Below are 19,295 nucleotides of genomic sequence, written 5' to 3'. Positions count from 1 at the left end.
GGAAAAATTCTATGAAGTTTTGGCAATGGCACATGACCAAGACGAAGATGCCATTGATAAGAACTGGTGGATGACTCAGACACGGTATGCATGACTCCCAATGGTTGATGAAGATAGTAGACACCTCCTTCTTCATAGCCACCACCAATCCTTTTCCCCATCAGCAAATCCTAAACCATACAACACAAAGGATCAAAAATCACTCTACAATTATGATCTTTTGCAATACGACTAACTGACAATAAATTTTGAGGAAAGGAAGGAGCATGAAGCACATCTGTCAGCTAAAGTAACGAAAAGATGGAAACATTTCCTTGTCCCACACTGGGAGATGAACTCCCATCAGCAAGGACAACCTTCTGGTGATCACACATGGGGTCTAGCTTAGAAAAAAAATTAAAGACCCACGTAGGTGTCTAGAAGCACCTGAATCAATAATCCATCTACTACCTTGGTAATTTAATCCTTCACCTGCAGAGTAAGCAACATCAGCAATAGGAGTAACTGCGTTCGAACTAGAAGGGCAGTGGGACATCAATTCTTCATACTCTGCACGACTAAGAGTGACCGAGTCATTGGAGGAGCCAGTGGGAATCTCTATGTCAAGCTTCGCAAATTGAGCCTTGGACACATTTGATGTCTGAGAAGAAGTAGGGGGTCTACCATTTTTATCCCAACACCTGTCCTCAAGATGTCCCAATTTGCCACAGTAGGTACACTGAAATCTACCGCTTCCTCTTGTACCTCCGCCTCGACCTCTATCATGCATATTTAGGAAATTTCCTCTTCCCCGACCTGAGGTGACTTCAAGAGCCGGTGTTTGTGAATCAGAATGAGCTTGTGGAAGAGTGATAGCCAATCTACTCAGACGGTTGAAGGCTTCGACAAGAGTTGGGACATCCAATCCTGTCAACATCTGAACCTTGGCAACCGCAAATTCAGATGATAGTCCTGTCAGGAATCTTGCAACCATGGTTTGCTCCTGATGGGACTTGTGCATGGTACAACATAGGGGTCTGTGTGCATTCAGCCTTTCAAATGCAGATTTGACAGAAGCATAATATTGGGCCAGCGTCTAATCTCCTTGTTGCAGTTGATAAATCTCCTGCTCGACTTGTAAGATGTGGGTTACATTGGTCTCGTGAGAGTACGTATCTCGAAGGTTATCCCACATCTCTTTAGCAGTGGTGTAGTAAATAAGTCCATCAGCGATATGAGGCAATATGTTGTTCATCATCCACGACATAACGATGTTGTTATCTTCATCCCATGTGCTGTATTTTCCAGTACAAACATACAAGTAAGAGGTCACTAATGGGCAAAATACAATAAGCCACAAAGTGGCAAGTGACAAACACACAACGAGAGAGAGAACTTAAAAAATATAAATAATCTTCTTATTGAAAAAACTCTCAAAGGCCTTACCTTGTAGTAGGGCAAGAACCCTTATTTATACAACAAGAGGAAGCAAAAGGGGCTCCCATAGAGTTGTTCGGAGCCCCTCCAACGGTCACATTTATGACCATTGGAGAGGGTCCCCAACAACTCTATGTGGGCCCATTCTAACACAAAGTACAAAAAGTAAATAAAAAATATAAAAACAAAAATAATGAAAATACAAAAAAGAAGTCCCTAATGGACATGCGTATTTACAACGGAGAAGACAAACTTGCTCCTAGTGGACATTATATATATATATATATATATATATATATATATATATATATATATATATATATATATATATATATATATATATATATATATATATATATACTTTAACAATACATGCAAGTCTGCAATGTTTTCTGACAATATGAGTGCATTAAGGATGCCAATCAAGTGTTCCATAACAACTATGTCACATGGGTGCGGGTGCGGGTGCGGGTGCGGGTGCGACACGGGTGCGGCACAATTTTAAAATTTTTGGACACGGGGACTCGGCAAAAAATATATATATATATATATATATATATATATATAATTTTATTTTATTTTATTTTTTAAATGCCACAGGTGTCTGTGCACAGTCACAGACTGTGACTGTGCACTGTGCACAGGCACAGCACTGTGCACTGTGCACAGGCACAGCACTGTGCACAGTCACAGACTGTGCACAGTGCACAGTACAGTGCACACTGCAAAGACTGTGCACTGTGCACAGTCACAGACTGTGCACAGTCTGTGACTGTGCACACTGCAAAGACTGCACAGTCACAGTGCCTTTTTTATATATTTTTTTTTAAATAAAAAATATAAAAAATTAGTTTTTTAGGGACATTTTTGGACTCGGTCAAAGTTGACCGAGTCCAAAATGTGGACGGACTCGGCCTGGACTCGTTGACCGAGTCCGACTCGGCGTTGACCGAGTCCGGGCCGAGTCCGAAGCCGCACCCGAGTCCGCACCCGTGTCGGGGCGTGTCGACTCGGGTGCGGCACCTCCTTAGCCGAGTCCGTGTGACATAGCATAACAATCAAAACATATACACATTGACTATCGGGTAGGAGATATATTCACAAAGGGACTACCAAAAGAAAGATACAGATTGTTTAGAAACAAGTTGTACATGCTTTAACCCAAAATACGATATGAGGAGTTGACCAAGGCTCATTCTCATCACTTCACAAGCCCTACATGCTTTGGGTTCCACACTTTATGTAATATTAAGTATTTTCTTTTCAATTAAAGTGTTCATATTGTATTCATGTATACTGGAGCAGCCACTATAATGACATATTTGTAATATACTTGCTGTTTGAATTTTCCTTTGTAAAGTGCCCATTAAGGGCATCCTATACTTATAAAGCTTAGTTAGTTAGCCCACGCACTAGAGAACACTTTTGAGGCTTCACATGTCTTCTCCTCCATTGAAGTGAATCATCCTCTTCTACCTTCCTCGAGTTATTAATGGTTTGCATGGAAAAGAGAGAGGGGCCATGTGAAATAGCTACTAATTTGAAAAGGGAGAAAGAGGGATAAAAAAGGTTACTTGAGAGAGAGAGAGAGATGCATTTATTCTTTTGTAAGGTGGGAAAAAGAGGGATAATTAAGATGACATGAAAGTCTCTTTTCATGGGAAGTAGAGAAAAAGACAGACAAGAGGCACTAGATTTTCATTAGCAATTTAGCAGTCAAATTACAACTAAGACATCTAATTTAATGTAGGTTGAGAAGAGGGAGTTTGGAGACTTTAAAGCGTGGTCCTCTTCAAGAGATTGGAGAAGAAGCACTTTCTTACATTTATAATTTATTTGATGTTCAGCTTTTGATTTCAATAATGGACAATTTTTTGAAATATCATGAACAGTTCCTATGAGATTGAGCACCCTTTTTAAGCAAATAAATAAAGCAGATAATGTGAAGTCTTAATTGGTGCAGCTTCTAATAATATATTTAAAAAATATCCATCTCAAATTATTTTCCTAAGGTCTCATGCATTCATTAGAAGACTCATTTCTTGAGAGAGAAATGATAATGATGATAAGAATTCCCATCATTCATAGATACCATATCCAAATGATGGAGAGAGAGAGAGTCTTGATAGAGACATGATAATGATAATAAGAATACCTATTGTTCATAGACACCATATATAAATGATGGAGATAGAGAGAGATGCAAATAATAAGAATTTGTACAATTAGTAGACACCATTATCAAAAAGATGGCTATTCTTATTCTTACTTGTCAAAAGTTGTTCCCATAACAAGCATATAAATACTTTTTTGAATAATTGATTCCACAATTGCTGCTTCCACTTTTTCAGCTTCAATAACTAGCCCGCATACTTGTGCCTACATATAATTAAGTTATGAACTATCAAGAAGGCAGCCTGAAATCTTGCATTAAGTCATGAGCTACACCACTTGCATCAAGAACTGAACACCCAAAATTGCAGTAGCAACCATGATGCACACTTTCAAAACCATAAAATTAGGTAAATCTAGACCATTCTTTCCCAGAGCTGTAATCTAGATCCTTATTCAAGATGCTATAGGGTTGGGACAATACTGGACTAAATATGGACAAAATAAATAAATAAAAACAAGAACTTATGCTTGTGGGCACACAATGAAAGGAAAATGACAATTTGAAAAAGAGTTGGTTTTATGTTGTTGTAAACATGACAAACTTGCATTATAGAGCTTAAAAAGAGTAAAAGGCACATTTATCGATTGTATTTATTGAGAGTGAAACGCATCCTTAATCATGTACTTTTTGTGGATTATAAAATGCTAAGCATGAAACCATCACGATATTTCTAAATAGAAAATTTATGTTAACGCATCCACTAAAGGCCATATACATGTGTGTGAACATGCATGCATGTGCGGGTGCGGGTGCATGCTTATGTGTGTGCACGTGCGTGTATGATAACAGGCTGATCCAACAGAATGGTAGCAACAGATTTTCTCTTTTTCAACGTGAAAGTTATGATAATCATAAAATGTTTCAAAATTACAACATATCATCATCTGGTTTGTCTCATATTGCAGGTACTGGGAATATCAGAATTACAATCTCCATATCAGTCAAGTCATAATCTCCATATCAGTCAAGTCATGCAAGGGATTTGTTCAATTTCATACACACTAATGTACCCTTTTTATTCAATTATGATGGTAGAAGTTTCTGTATATCTTATCCAGCTTTCCTAGTTGGTATAATAGAAATATCACTTTCCATTTATATACAACCACCATATTTTTGGGATTATACAAACATTTTCTCAATAAATTATGATTATTTTGATTATTTCGATGGGAAAGTAATGAGACTTATCAAACACAATATTTCTTTCGTGTGTGTGTGCGTGTCATGTATGTGTCTATGTACGTGTCTATGTGTATATGGTCTTCCAATAATAATGTAAGAAGAATCATACAAACAAACAGCGGAATCTTAGCTCTGCCTTTTACCTTTTCTTCATTGCAAAATCCTAAATATTCGTTCACATTTTTTATCATCTCTTCCCTCTCCTTCTTTCTGTAGGCGTCCACTTCCTGAGGTCTACATTTAGAATAAAGCACTCTATCATTCCCACCTGCCAGACAAGAAAAATTCTTTTCAAGATCAAATCTAGAGGAAAATTTCACACGCTCAAACTTCAGATCGACTAAGATTCACAGGTTTTCACAGATGCAGCTGAGTCAAAATTTTGGACTCGTTTCAATAGAAATTAGGCAACCCCCTCAACCGGCTGCGGTCACTAGGCCAAAGGCGGGGAACGAAAAAAAAACGCAATTTTCAGATTCAGAGAAGGATGCTCCATAGACAAAACTACACCACTAAACCAAAAAAATCCTACTGTGATCGAAACCCACTTCTCGAATTTTGTTAATAACTTCGGGAAAGAGGTACCAAAGCTGGACACGGCACGAAGATCATACTGATCATGACCACAGCGATTCGATACTCTAATGGAATGGGAAAACACTTCGTGAATTTTGTTACAGAGGACAGAGGTATCCAAAGTTAGGATCGATGATGACTCACACATACCAAGAAGCAACTTCTCCGGGCAATGAACATACAGCAAGACGATCCTCGCACCTCTGAACGTCGCTAAACTCCACACCAAATTCTTCTTGTGCCCCTCCAAATCTTTGCCAACCGCCACGTAGACCTCTTCCATCGACCTTATCTCTCCCTCTCCTGTTCAACAAGGAGAAGGAGAAGGAGAAGAGGGAGAACCCCAAAGCAGCCAAGTTCCTCCTTGTTGAGGATTCGATCCTCTCTCTCTCTCTCTCTCTCAGGAAGAGGAAAACGAAAAGTCGTTCGCTAAGAAATTACGCGCGTCATTTCAAGTGTCTCACGCACCGCGTGGACCATTTGGACATTCGGCCAGACCGGGCCCGCCCGATAACGGGGCTCGTAAAGGCCCCTGGATGCTCCGAGATCCGTCGCAAGCTCGACCCGATTATTATCGGGTCGGGCTCCTTCGAGGGTGTTCGTAACCCGCCGACGACCCGATAAATAAGCTCCATATTAACTATGGGTGTCAACGGGCCTCGTTTACCCGGACCCGACCCAAACCAAACATTATAGGGTCCGGTATGGTGATAAATAAGAAGACTTGAGTCCAGACTCGAAAATCCAATTAATACATGAACCCGAGTATAGTTTATGAAATCTTATACCATACCCAGACCTGACCCGAGTTTCAATTAAGAGCTGAAATTTGTCAATGTAAAACTGATAAAAAATATAGATTTACCGGGTTTGGTTAATGTAGTTCTTATTGGGTTCGGGTATAGTTTTTTTTATAATAGACCTAATTAGTCCCGAGTCTGAACTCGATACCATGCCCAAAATCTGTTCCAAATTTGATTCCACCTGGGTCGGAACCAAACCTGACCTGTTGACACCCTTAATATCTAATATTAATGATGCCTGTCGGGCGAGCCCGGCCCAATATCCACAGAAGAAGTCTTTTTAGACGAGCTCATCTCGTTCAGCTTGGGGGATGAGCCAAGCTCAAGATCCGCTCGATTAGACATAAGCTTAAACATGACTAGTGGCCAATGAGTTGAGCCCAAACTCTTTGTATTTGGCTCATTTAGCATCCCTACTGATGGCTTATATCACTGAGATATTGGGTACAACCCGACTCACATTTTTGGTTGGCCAACTCGTCGAGTCAAACAATGTGACTGACTCAGTGACTCGGTTTTAGTTGGTACCCAACCACGTTGCTGTTTGAGTTTAATTCGTTTTTTTTTTTCTGAAATTGGTTTTAACTTGCTCCAAACCAGTCAACTGGGCCGAGTTCCGAGTTCATCAAGAACAGTCCGAGTTGGGAAGTCTTCTAACTCTGGATTTAGGCTCTGTTTGGAAACTGGCAGTTGGTGGTATATGAGGATCCACGAATTCTGACGCCTGGATTTCTAGTTGCCTGTCCAGCTATTAGTGTACAAACACGTAAGGAAAATGTGGCAAAAATGTAGTGGTATCCTTATATATTTGGATGCAAATAGATTGGATGTTTGATCCACGCTTAAATATTGGATTTGAATCCTTAGAATTTCGAGAAAGGTGTCCGTTGAGCTCCTTCATGCTTTATGTGACGTTGTATTCCAAATTAATAATAATAATAATTGCTGCTTATCTTTTTCTCCCTATGCCGAGAAGAGGTAATTAATGCAATGATTGGTTATTAAGGCAAATATAATTATGAGGCTGAGCAGCCATTAAGAGGTGTGCATATAAAAAAGGAAAATGATTGTATGGTACCATAAATATGACGTGTTTTTCAAAAATGCTTTACAATTTTGGCTATTTTTTCATACCTAAAATGGTAAATATCTGACTTTAAAAAGACATTTTAACCTTTGCACGTGTAATTTCTTAAATATGTTCATTTTTTCTCAAACATGTGTTTGTTTTTTATAGAATAGTTTATACTCTCATATATGTATCTCTTTGACCCAATATTAAAAACTTCGCATTTTTACATTCTTTAAAAAGTTTTTCTTTTTGAGTTAAAGCCCAAAAACTCTTTAGAATTCTCGTTTTTTTATTCCAAAACTGAAATACAAGCATGCTATGCAGATTTTAATAGGCGCAGCTACGCCATTTTTGTATGTTCTATACTATTTTTCAGTCATATGCATTGAAAATCGAGAAAATATAAAAAAAGATAGAGATAGATCAAGATGTTAGTTTTCTAATGCCACCAAGATTTCTTTGATTTAATAAGCGGTTAGAGAGAAATGTCATCTGATAGATAGAATGTTTGGTTGTTTTAGTCTGTAGAGCATGCTTCTATTATAGTTTTGAAGCTAAAAAACAAGAATCTTAAATAGGTTTTTGGCTTTGACTCAAAAGAAAAAAGTTATAGGCATATATCTCATCTTTTCAATGATTATAAAATGCAAGTTTTCAATGTCGGAGAAAAGATACACCGACCTGATAATAAAGACTATTTTACAAAAAATATATATGCAATTTTTGCATATATTTTACGTGATTTTATCTTAAATATATTCAGAGTTTCTCTTATATGTGTGATTTTCCTCTTATATGTGTGATTTTTGCATATATTTTTTATGATTTTCTTTTAAATATATGTGAAGTTTCTCATATATATGTGATTTTCTTTCTATATATGAGATATTCTCTTAAATATATGTGATTTTCTCATAAATATATGTAGAATTTCTCCTATATATTTGATTTTTTGTTCATAAAAATTATATATATTTAAGAGAAAATCGTATATATTTATAAGAAAAATCACATATATTTAAGAGAAAATTACACATTTAAGTGAAAAATCACATATATAGGAGAAAACAACGTATATTTAGGAGTAAAATCACATATTTGAGAGAAAATCTTATATAAAGAAAAAAATTTACATATATTTAGAAGAAAATTTGCATATTTTTAAGAGAAAATTCATATATATAAGAGAAATTCACGTATATTTAGGAGGAAACCACGTATATAAGAGGAATTTTGCATATATTTAATAGAAAATCGTATAAAATATATGCAAAAATCGTATATATATTTTTTGCAGAATAATCTATGTTCTCAGGTTTTATATATCTCTATTTCGACATTGAAAACCTATATTTTTATAATGGTTAGAAAGCTGATAAACATGCCTATAACTTTAGTTTTTTGAACTAAAGCCAAAAATCCTTATAAGATTTTTGTTTTTTAGCCTCAAAATCATAATATAAGCATGTTCTAAGGATTGGAACAACCGAAAAGTTTATCTTTCAGATGACATTTCTTTCCAATAGCTCAGCATATCAATGCGATCTTTATGGTGTTGAAAAAATAACATCCTAATCTATCTTTGTCTTTTTTTTTCTCAGCTTTTAGTGCATGTAGATAAAAAATAGTATATAACAAACAAAAATGTCAGAGTTGTGCATGTTTCAATCTATAGAAATGTTTCTCTTCCAGTTTTAAAATATAGAAACTAAAACCTGGAAGGGTTTTGAGTTCTAACTCAAAACAAGAAAGTTAAAGGTCATATCTCAGCTTTTCAACTACTATAAGAACACAAGTTTTTGTTATCGAATAAGAGAGTTACAGATCTAAGATCTAAAAACAAAAGTTGTTATGTAAAAACAATCACATATTTGAGAGGAAATTGACATATTTAGAAAATCACCTATGCAAAGGGTAAAAAGTTTTTTTTAAACCAAATATTTGTCATTTTAGACATAGGGAGAACAACAAAAATTGTAGGAATTTCAAAAAATGTGTCATGTTTTTTGTACAGTAAGATTGTTTTCCGGAAAAAATAACCACCATATTTCAAAACCCACAACCATGACTTTAGTGAACGGTTCCTTTTCCATTCCTTAATAAATTAGTTCTTCAAAAAAAAAAAGACTTTAGTGAACCATATTCACTTAAAAAATGCTTTATACTATTAAACCCATGCACATTAAAATAACAAGTATTATTGTCGATGACTAAACATGCTTAAACCATTATGTAGATTTGTATTGAAAGTTTGCACACTTCTTAAAACAAATCTTTACAAGACGTAGTATTGACATGATTACTCTGCGTATCAGGTATATCTATTATATTTATTTTCCACTTTATTCCTATGGAACCCAACAAAAAAATTATGATGTTTTATAAAAAAGCCGTTGTCGGTTTTTAAAATTTTCATTGTTATTTTTTAAGATTGCTGAAGATAGGTATTTAGTAGCTCCAAGTCTAATTTTCATTTTAATTGTAGGTATCAAATCAAAAGCCTTCCAAACCTAGGATGGCATTTAGCTATTCTGATTATCGGAGAGTAAAGTGGTTCTGACTTGATATAAAATAGTAACTACAGTTAATTTTAAAGGGTTTGCTATTAAACTACATCATCAAAACTTTTGTCCCTTTTATGAAATATACAGACATTGGACGTGTTCTTGAAATATGCCAAAAAATTAGGTGCCATTTTGAAAACTTTCAAATGATCTGGTTATGTTCCGCTGCTTATCAATAACTTCTCTAGCAAGCAAGTAATGTTGCCCCAAAGGGAATCTCCTCGCAAGTACTGAACAAGAAAGGTCTTTTTGGACTACCGAGGTGGTATCCCATGTGGTAAGCGGAGTCCTGTGCCAAGCATAGGCGGAGCTGGGGGGGTGGGGGTGGGGGCAGAACTGGGCTGTAGCCCAGTCCTGCCTCCCGGTCCAGTTAAAAAAATAATAATAATAATTTAAAAGCCCAGCCCTAGCCCAACCCTGATTCCATATGAAATAGTTTTTTATCCATTTTTGTAGCCCAGTCCTAACCCAGCCCTGACTGCAGCAAATAGTTTGATTTATCCATATGAAATAGATTTTTATTAATAATTGTAGCCATTTTTTATTTCATCTCAAAAAAATAATTTTCCGGGGGCGCTGCCCCCCGAACCCCCGACTACCACACCAATTTTTTTTTGCTGCACCCATATTTGCCCCCCCCCCCCCCCACATGAATCCTAGCTACGCCACTTGTGCCAAGCTTATTGCCCAGGTTCGAATCCCTCTGCCACATGGGGCTAAAGAGATATCTGGTAGGGATCTGCTTAACCCCCAGCTTACCTTTAAAAAAAAAAAAAAGGTCTTTTTGGGTTTGGAGATGTTGGCTCTCATCGACTTGGTTGCAGATTTGGAAGGAGCGAAATGGCAGATTGTTCAAAGATAAGTATAACGATATGTTTTGCATTTGCTTGGCCATTCAATCGTATCTGTTTCACTCAGCCATCGCAACATGGTCAAATCTGGACATAAAGTGGATTCGGGCTCGCCTTCTGAGACCTTTTCTTCCTATGTACATATTCTATATGAAATTTGTATGTATCTAAAATCTGTATATGTTGCTTAATATAATTCTTCTTTTCAAAAAAATATAAACTTAGTTGTTATTTTGCCTTTAATCATTAGGATAGCAACAAATGTTTCAATACAATGTCTTGGCCAATAGGATATCGTGATATTTTTAAACATTTTATTTTTCTTATATCATGATATTTTGAAGCATTTTATTTTTCTTACATTTTTATGAAAAAAAAGTTTTCACTACATGCAAAAAGTTATAATTTTTATTTGGTTTTATAACCCAAAGAAACTGCACCTGACACTAAGACCTGGTCATGCTGGCTTAACCAGACATACCTGTGATCGTCTTAAAACTATGAGGCTATGACCCTGCCCCCAGGACTTACGTTGGGGTTCAACTTGCGCAAAGGAGTGATACCCATGGGAATCGAACCTTGACCACTTGTCTAGTGGCCAAGAAGGCCCCACCCCACTATGCCAACCCCCCTTGGGGTAAAAAAAAGAAAAGAAAATTTGAAATATGCAATAAGTACAAAATGCTAAAAAACATGAAATTTTTATATTTATATTATATTATTCACAAAAATGTAAATATTATTATGAAATCATGATATATTATTAAGCATTTAAGATACAGATAAAATATTGCATTGTTGCAACCCTTTTGAAGTATCACAGATGTTTGTCAAGATGATGGATACTAAGAAATGCGCAACATGGGTGCCAAATTCTGGAGATTCAAAAGCTGGTTCTTACTAAAAAATAGAATGTAAACACCAGTCTATCAGGTTAGTTTTTTTTTCACAGTCAAGCTCCGGTTAGTCAGACCCCTACCAGTGTATTAATGTGAAAACAACTGATTTCTGTACACAAAATCACCTATGTATTAATGGATGCCAATCAGGGGGGCAGTCCTTTCGGGATTGACACAAACCCCCTCTAGCTAATTTTGCTAAATATCTACTAAAAATTGGATTTACAGTAAGTATAACCGACTTGTACCCTTTCAAAACTGTCCAACCTGTCCACCAGCGTGCTTGAAGTGTTGTTCTTCCGAGTCCTACCGTCCAGCGCTCGAACCATTCTGTGTGCTGTGTCCATTCTTCCGGTTTCTATCGTCCAGTCTATCAGGTTAGTTTTGCCAAAACAATAGATTCAAAAAAGGGTTTTACTAAGTTGTTTGTAAGTAGAATCGATTGCACCAAACCATACCAGTACATACTCAAACTCAATGCATACAAAGTACTAACACAAGCTCAACTTGTTTAAACCAATATAGATCCAAGCTATACAAAATATATAAACTCAACTTGTCACCAATGTCAGGTTTGGATGCAGCCACAAAGTTCATTCATTCCTATGTTGGGCCCAGTATTGGAACATTACTAAATACAATTGGTTCGTTTCAATCCAAAGATCCAATACAAACTCAAAACCCTGTATAAAACGACTATTGTTTGATGGCTTTGATGCGGTCGGAAAGTTAAATCAGTTGATGTTAAGCTCAAATTTTAACATAATTGGAAATCAAATAATTGGACAATTGAATAGATCACTGCTAGAGCAAACTCGTACAAATTAAAATGTAGGATCCACAAAAAAATTTATTTAAATGAGCATTTTCTCTTTTTTTTATATGTGAAAAGCAAAAAGAGGAAGTTAGCATTATCCAACAATCAGAAATTTTTAAAATATTTAAGCATCCAAAAATCATATTTTTTTGTCAAACAAACATGGTCCAACTGTAACGCCCCAAAAATACCAACTTGTAATCCTTTGATTTTTAGAAGAAAAAAAAATCCTTTTCGAAAGGTTGCGCAAAGCAAATAAATCAAAAGGAAAATTAGTTGGAGATCTTTGAGCGGGTTACAAACCAAGAAACTTAGCAATTGCAAAACTACCAAAATGAACTTCATAGTTGCAAAATGAGACAAATGATACATAATTCATTTTTTTATAACTATCTCTCAAAAAGATGAGACATTCCCCCAAAAAGATTGCGAGGATCGCAAAAGTCCAAAGTATGGGTTCAATTCTCCACCACACATCAAACATCATCGCACCACTAGCAATCATTACCTGCATCCCCATGAAACAGGGTCAGTACTCTTGCAAGTTGGTGAGATAATATTCATAACTTACCATTTTATGAAAAACGTAAATAAAGCAAGCATGATGCAATTTACAATAACATTCTTTTGCAATAATTAAACAAGTACAACTATAAGCAATTATAGAGGCATTAAGTAGGATGAAATACTAAGCAACAAGTGCCAATATCAAGTAACTAGCATGCTTTAGACAGTGAAGGTACGTGACAGAACCTCATATTCTATAAAAAATATTGTCAGTGTTTTTTATTTTATTTTATGTGATAACCCTGGTACCTACAGATCGAGTAAACCACATGCGAGCAGCCTGTGGTTGAAAGAAAACCTCGCATAGGTACAGATTGCAATCCACACTACTGCAGTAGCTGAGGTACCTCAATAGGTAACCTCGACCTCCCTAACTCTAAGTGATTAGAGGCCAAAAGACACCATTGCTCCTTAAACGTGTCATAAAATTGACTCGTCACTCAAGGTTGTATCATTCACCCTCTTTAATGTTAAACGTTTTGTGAATGGGTAACATGGTAATTTATCTTTTTATGACTTTAGTATACATTCTCTCCTTTCGAGGTACTCAGACACATTTGCCTTGTGTTCCTCACAGGGCAACATGAACACCATAACAAGGTCTAGCTTGCCCATTCACGTGCTCTAATACAATAAAGTCAAGATGAGCACTTCATCGCTGAATGCAACATCAACAAATTCTTTTCAGGAGTGTATGACATTTATGCACAAGTGAGCTCAACTCATAAAATCGGTCCAACGCCCAACTCAACTCACCATGGAGTTCCAACTTGTAACAAGCTTTCAAGCACACATCATAACCCTATTGTGGTGCTTCATATCCTCTTTTGAGCATACGTATGACGAATCAAGTGTCAAGTGTACAACATGCATCATGTGTTATGTGAAACGTACATGACTCCACTTTAGCATACACGTCATGTTAAGAAACAACGATAATTTCAAGACACTTGATAAACAAAGCATGCTTAACTTAGCAAATTTTAGTTCAGTGACGTGATATGCCAGCAGTGAATGTGGTTTTGTCAGAACTTAACAAGCATGCTACAATAGTTCATTATTTTCCCTCTTGTGTGATTCAAGTCCCCTGTGCTTTTCAGGATGCAACAAGTGTAAATACACAACACATCACATGATTTATAAAGGAGCTTTCGTGTGCAACATTCTAAGCATTTCATGGTGAAATCATTCTATCACGACATTTGAACTAAGCATGCTCATAAATCGCAATTTAACTATGTCAGGAGGTACGTGTGTCAATTGTAATACATTAAGCATGCTACAGTGTGTTTCTAAGATTTGAAACATATCAATTCATCAAAACATGTATTGTTCTATACTTGCTTTATAAACCATTCTCGCTTGTGTCCAGGATGTGCGAGATGCACATGTGTCATAGTGTAATTTGTAAGACGCTATGAAAAATTACAAAACTTGGAAATCATGCTTATAAGGGAAAAAATCACAGTCGTACCAAGTAGTGTGCGTTAGTGTTGTGAGAGGCGTATGCCTCAATACGTGAAGCGTACGCCTCAGAGGCGAGGCGCACACTCAAGGTACTGAGGTGTTGCTGTGATGCGCAAATTGCCCCTCATCAACCTCCAGAATCCACATGCCGGCCAACTGCTCCTCCTCCGCTCCCTGTCCCCCGTACATCCTCCTGTCCAGCTCCGACATCACCGGCGGCGGCCTCCTCCTCTCCGATACGTTGTCGCTGCCGGGGAAGCCCCCGGTGGCGAACTTCGCCGTTGGCTGCTCAGTCTTCTTCGACCACCGGACAACTGGCATAGCTGGTTTCGGACGCGGCCCCCCTCGCTTCCGTACCAGCTGGGCGCGTGGTCCTTCTCCTACTGCCTCCCCTCCCACCGCTTCGCTTCCGTACCAGTTGTGAGAGGCGCACGCCTCAGTACCTGAGGCGTACGCCTCAGAGGCAAAGCGCAGGCTCAACGCCTCGCTTCGCCTCATCGCATTTAACAACCTTGGTGTGCGTGATTTGTCACATTCAAGCATGCTGCTATAACCTTTATTTGGTTTTGAATTATTTCATTTTAATAAAAAACTAAGTGCAGCCGTTTGGGTGTCATATGTGCATGGGAAAGATAATAGCTATATGATGTCCAAACCTTGGTTTTACCGTCATAACAACAACAACCAAAGTGTTGCCCAAAGGTGTTGAATCTCAAGGAGCTTGCAGCCAAACGAATGTTGTTACAAGGGGTCATAGATGCATGAAATTTGCAGCAAAGAACAGGTTGCATACGTGTTCAAGCTTGCCAAAATAAAGTACAGCAAGGTATGTGTCCATGCATGCATACTTTCATTGCGAATTGGCAGCAACTAAGGTGCTACCACACTACCTAAAATGCTAGAAAGGAACACAGCAAGGCAGTGTTGCCAAAAACACATCCATTGTTGAAGAGAACGCCGCGAGAGTGCCATGCCTCCAATCACTACGAGAATTCACAACACATAAAGTGCTGACACGAAGCACCTAACTGCAGGGAGTTCCAGCACCTAAGGTGTTGTCACCTAGACACCATTAAAGCAGGGATTTGTGGTTGGCGAAGGGGTTGTTGAAAGGTCTGATTTGCGAGGCTAAGGATAACTCTGGCATATTGCCGGTTTCACATAGATGGAGGTTCGAAGACTAACTGAACAAGTACACGGGTTGTTGCCCCTATTGGACAGGGCTAAAGAGGTCGACGCAACAACTACGAACTGGCCAACACATGGCCTGGTCTGACCTGACATGCAAGCCCAAACCCTTCGGCCAATGTGCTAAAAGAGAGCCACTCGAACTGCAACATGAGATGGTCCGGGCCACTGCGGCTTGCAAGCCCAATGGCTAGACTGGGCAGTGCCAGGTTGCTGCCACTGTGGGGCAGACACCAAGCCTAGTCAACTTGCTGACCAGCTGGTTCAGGCTCACCCATCCAACCAACGCACGATAAAGGTATATATATAAACATATATATTATTCCATTCATACATATTTATCTTAGGCATGTTATATATATATATATATATATATATATTATTTATTTATTTATTTTCTTTTTTGTTCACACAAGCGGACTTACAATTTGAGCAAAACCCTCAGGTAATGGGTTTCTCTAGGGTTAACATGGGCTGCACCCAACTCGTCCCAGTCGAGTGGGTGTGCCTCCCATGCGGTAGCTGCCCAACGACCACAAAGCTGAACCCTAGTCTGATCTGAATGGGATCATACCAGAGTTATGTCGGTCTGGGTAGACTAACCTGATCTAAACCATGTGGTTCAGACCCTGGTCTGAGTCTCCCAGGCCGACGCCCAGGACTTTTGGAAATAGAAAGATTGGAAAAAGAAAAATAAAACAAATAGAACATAGTCTCTGCATGGGTGCCCTGTTTGCAAGTCGTTTACTCGCCCATTTTTTTTTTCAAAACACGCAGACAGATGTGTGGTTTCTCTTTTTTTTTTCAACATCCGTGACCTAGTGCTGGTGTGTATAAGAAACACACAACCATAGGCCTTAGCTTAGAACATAAGGCACTGGAAACAACACTCCTTGAACTCAATGTTGCAAGGAGTTATAGCCTAACACACCCAATCGTGCCTATGTTCGAAAACACCTCAAGGACTGCTCAAAGTGTGGAGAAGGCAAAAGGGAAAACAGAATGCATTACAAGGGGAAGCGATTAACGCCATTGCCATGATTGAACGCCATAATGAAAACAATAAATTATCAACAGGTTTGAGTTCGTGTGTGTGCATGTCATGTAGACAAGTAAGGAAGAAGGAAGAAACACAAAACCCTTGAAGGTCCTAGTCCGCCTAGCTCCTATGAATGCAAGAAATGCATTGGGGCATGGCGTCATGCTAGGTCTCGTGTCTTTGCAAAAATGGTAGCCATGGCATGTTGAATTTCACATAGCCGTGTGGAGTTCTTCTTTTCGGTGGATGAGGAGGGCAACAACTCCCCTTTGCTTAAGGTGTAGAGGGGAGTCCCTAGCTTGGTACCCACCCCTACACAAAAGCACAAAGGGAGAAGCCCATGGCTGGAGAGAGATAGATAGATATATAGATATATATATATAGAGAGAGAGAGAGAGAGAATCACCCCTTAGCCTTCCCTCTCTTCCTTCTTAAAGGCTTATAAATGCTAGGGTTTTACAACGAATGGCTAGGATTTAATCCCAAAAAGGGACGACTGGGGTGTGTTTCACACCTTTCTAGGCATGGGCAGACTTAAAATACTTTAAGCTTGCCTCCCACGCCCCCTATGGAGTTATAACATTTGAATATTTTTTAACCTTTTTTCAAAAATACCACCGTCCCTCCCTTGGCCAATTTTCAAGTTTTAAAAACATTTTTTTTGTCTAGTCACTTCAAAATGGCATGGGCTGCATTATAGAGTGTGCCCATGCCCCTTAGGATGACGTTGACCTTATGCCAATGTCATAAAAAAATTTAAAAACCTCCTTTTATTTCATTAAATTCCAATTCGGCTCATTTCCAAAAATCTATTTTCTTTTGAAATTATACTTAGGGTTTATAATTCATCTTTCTAAATTCCTATAAATCTCAAATATTTAAAAAAAAACTCATTTAATGTAACAATGTCTATAATGAAAAGCCCTTTAAAAATTTTGGTGGTTTGATTTATATAGTTATATGCATTTTGAATACAAATTATGATATATATATATATATATATATATATATATATATATATAAAGAGAGAGAGAGAGAGAGATCCATATAAGTGCAATTTTTTTTGAAATTTTATCCTGTATTGAATTTTTCTCAAAAAGTTTATGGGTCTTACATCCCACCCTCCTTAAAAAAAAATCGTCCGCGAAATCACAAATATAAATCAACAAAAAAGATCAGAGTATTTCTCTCTCATACTCGCTTCAGGCTCCCATGTGCATTCTTCGATGCCATGGTGTTGCCAACACACTTTAACCAACATAATGGTCTTGGTATAAAAAACTTGATCTCAACAGACTTCTCGTTTATCCTTAAGTCTTCTTATACTTTCACGTCCTCATGTTTGATGATTTATGATAGATCAGGAATGTACTTCCTTAACATCGACACATGAAAAATATTATGAATCTGGATATATTGTTGAGGTAGCTCAATTCGATATCCTGCTTTCCTGATCCGTTCGAGAATCTTGAATAATTCAATGTATCTAGGACTCAATTTTCTCTTCTTCTCGAAACGAAAAAATACTCTTCATGAAGACCATGTCACTAATATCAAAATGAAGATCTTGTCTTCTCTAGTCGGCGTAGCTCTTCTGCCTATCTTGAGTTGCCTTTAAACACTTTCAATCGTTTGCACTTGCTGATTGTAGTGATGAAGAACAATCAGTGATTTGCTGGATCTATCACTGATATCATTCTAATATGACGATGATCGGCAAATTCTCATGTAAAAAACTTTATACGAAACCATTCCGATACTAGCGTGATAACTATTATTATAGGCAAACTCGACTAAACACAAGTGTGTTTCTCATTTGCTTTTCCAATCAAGCATGCAAACTCACAGCATGTCCTCTAACATCTGAATCGTTCTCTCTTATTATCCATCAGTCTGGGGGTGAAAGACAATATCAAACTTCAACCTTGTCCCCAGAGCTGACTACAACAATTCGAAATAATCGAAACCGGTACACCATGTAGCCGTACGATCTCTTGGATAAACAAATCGATCAAACTTTTAAGCGACTGACTAATCCAGATGGGTAAGAAATGAGAAAACTTGGTGAGTCTGTCCACAATCACCTATATCACATCATGTTTTTTTCTGGTTCGCAACAAACCTACCACAAAATCCATAATGACATCTTTTCATTTCTATTGAGGAATCTCGACCCTCTACATGGAACCTCCAGGAAGCTGGTGCTCGATCTTGATTTGCTCACAAGTCAAACACTTCAATACATAAGGTGTTACTTCTTGCTTCATATCGTTCCACCAATACTTTCGTTGAAGATCCTTGAACATCTTAGTACCACCAGAATAAATGGTATACTTCGACAGATGAGACTCATCAATAATCTCCTTCTTCAACTCAGGGTTATCTGGCACCCAAAGTCGATGCTCCATACGGATACTACCGTCATCATCAATGTGAAAAGCTGAGTCGTCTTCATGTGCTCAAGCTACAAACTTCTTATAACGAGCATCTTGCTTCTGTGCCTTGACAGTCATTGACAAAATCTGTAATCAAATGGTCAAACCAGACAATCTGATAATTTCGCCCTCAAGCAAAAATGGCTTCCAAGCCACGAAATCTTCGATCAACTTTTGGTTCCACATAAGACTAGCCAAAACACTGCTTGATTTGCGATTAAGCGCATCTGCACGACATTC

The 19,295-nt window shown here is 37.8% G+C and overlaps 1 protein-coding gene and 1 non-coding gene across 4 annotated transcripts in view; both read right to left on the bottom strand.

Annotated features, from left to right (window-relative positions):
• LOC149813343 (U-box domain-containing protein 33-like) overlaps positions 1-5,766 on the bottom strand; it is an 88,704-nt gene extending 82,938 nt beyond the window's left edge. The window contains exons 1-3 of one of the 3 annotated variants that reach the window (XM_089992133.1): positions 5,504-5,766; positions 4,921-5,045; positions 3,686-3,795 (exon numbers count right to left, since the gene is read on the bottom strand). In XM_089992133.1, coding sequence (XP_089848259.1) covers positions 3,686-3,795; positions 4,921-5,045; positions 5,504-5,636 — 368 coding nt within the window. In that variant the 5' untranslated portion in view covers positions 5,637-5,766. The remainder of the gene's footprint in view (positions 1-3,685; positions 3,796-4,920; positions 5,046-5,503) is intronic. The other 2 variants (XM_089992134.1, XM_089992135.1) reach the window with 2 other exon arrangements.
• LOC149813344 (small nucleolar RNA SNORA17) lies at positions 2,037-2,158 on the bottom strand. The gene has a single exon (XR_016428397.1). It is a non-coding gene; the product is annotated as a small nucleolar RNA SNORA17 (small nucleolar RNA).
• Positions 5,767-19,295: the final 13,529 nt, after the last annotated feature.

This window comes from Nuphar pumila, chromosome 16, assembly GCF_984573655.1.
Source record: "Nuphar pumila chromosome 16, dmNupPumi1.hap1.1, whole genome shotgun sequence".
In the NCBI taxonomy this organism is placed as follows: domain Eukaryota; kingdom Viridiplantae; phylum Streptophyta; class Magnoliopsida; order Nymphaeales; family Nymphaeaceae; genus Nuphar; species Nuphar pumila.
Note: the sequence above shows the minus strand (reverse complement) of the source record. Positions and strands in the feature narration are given on the sequence as shown.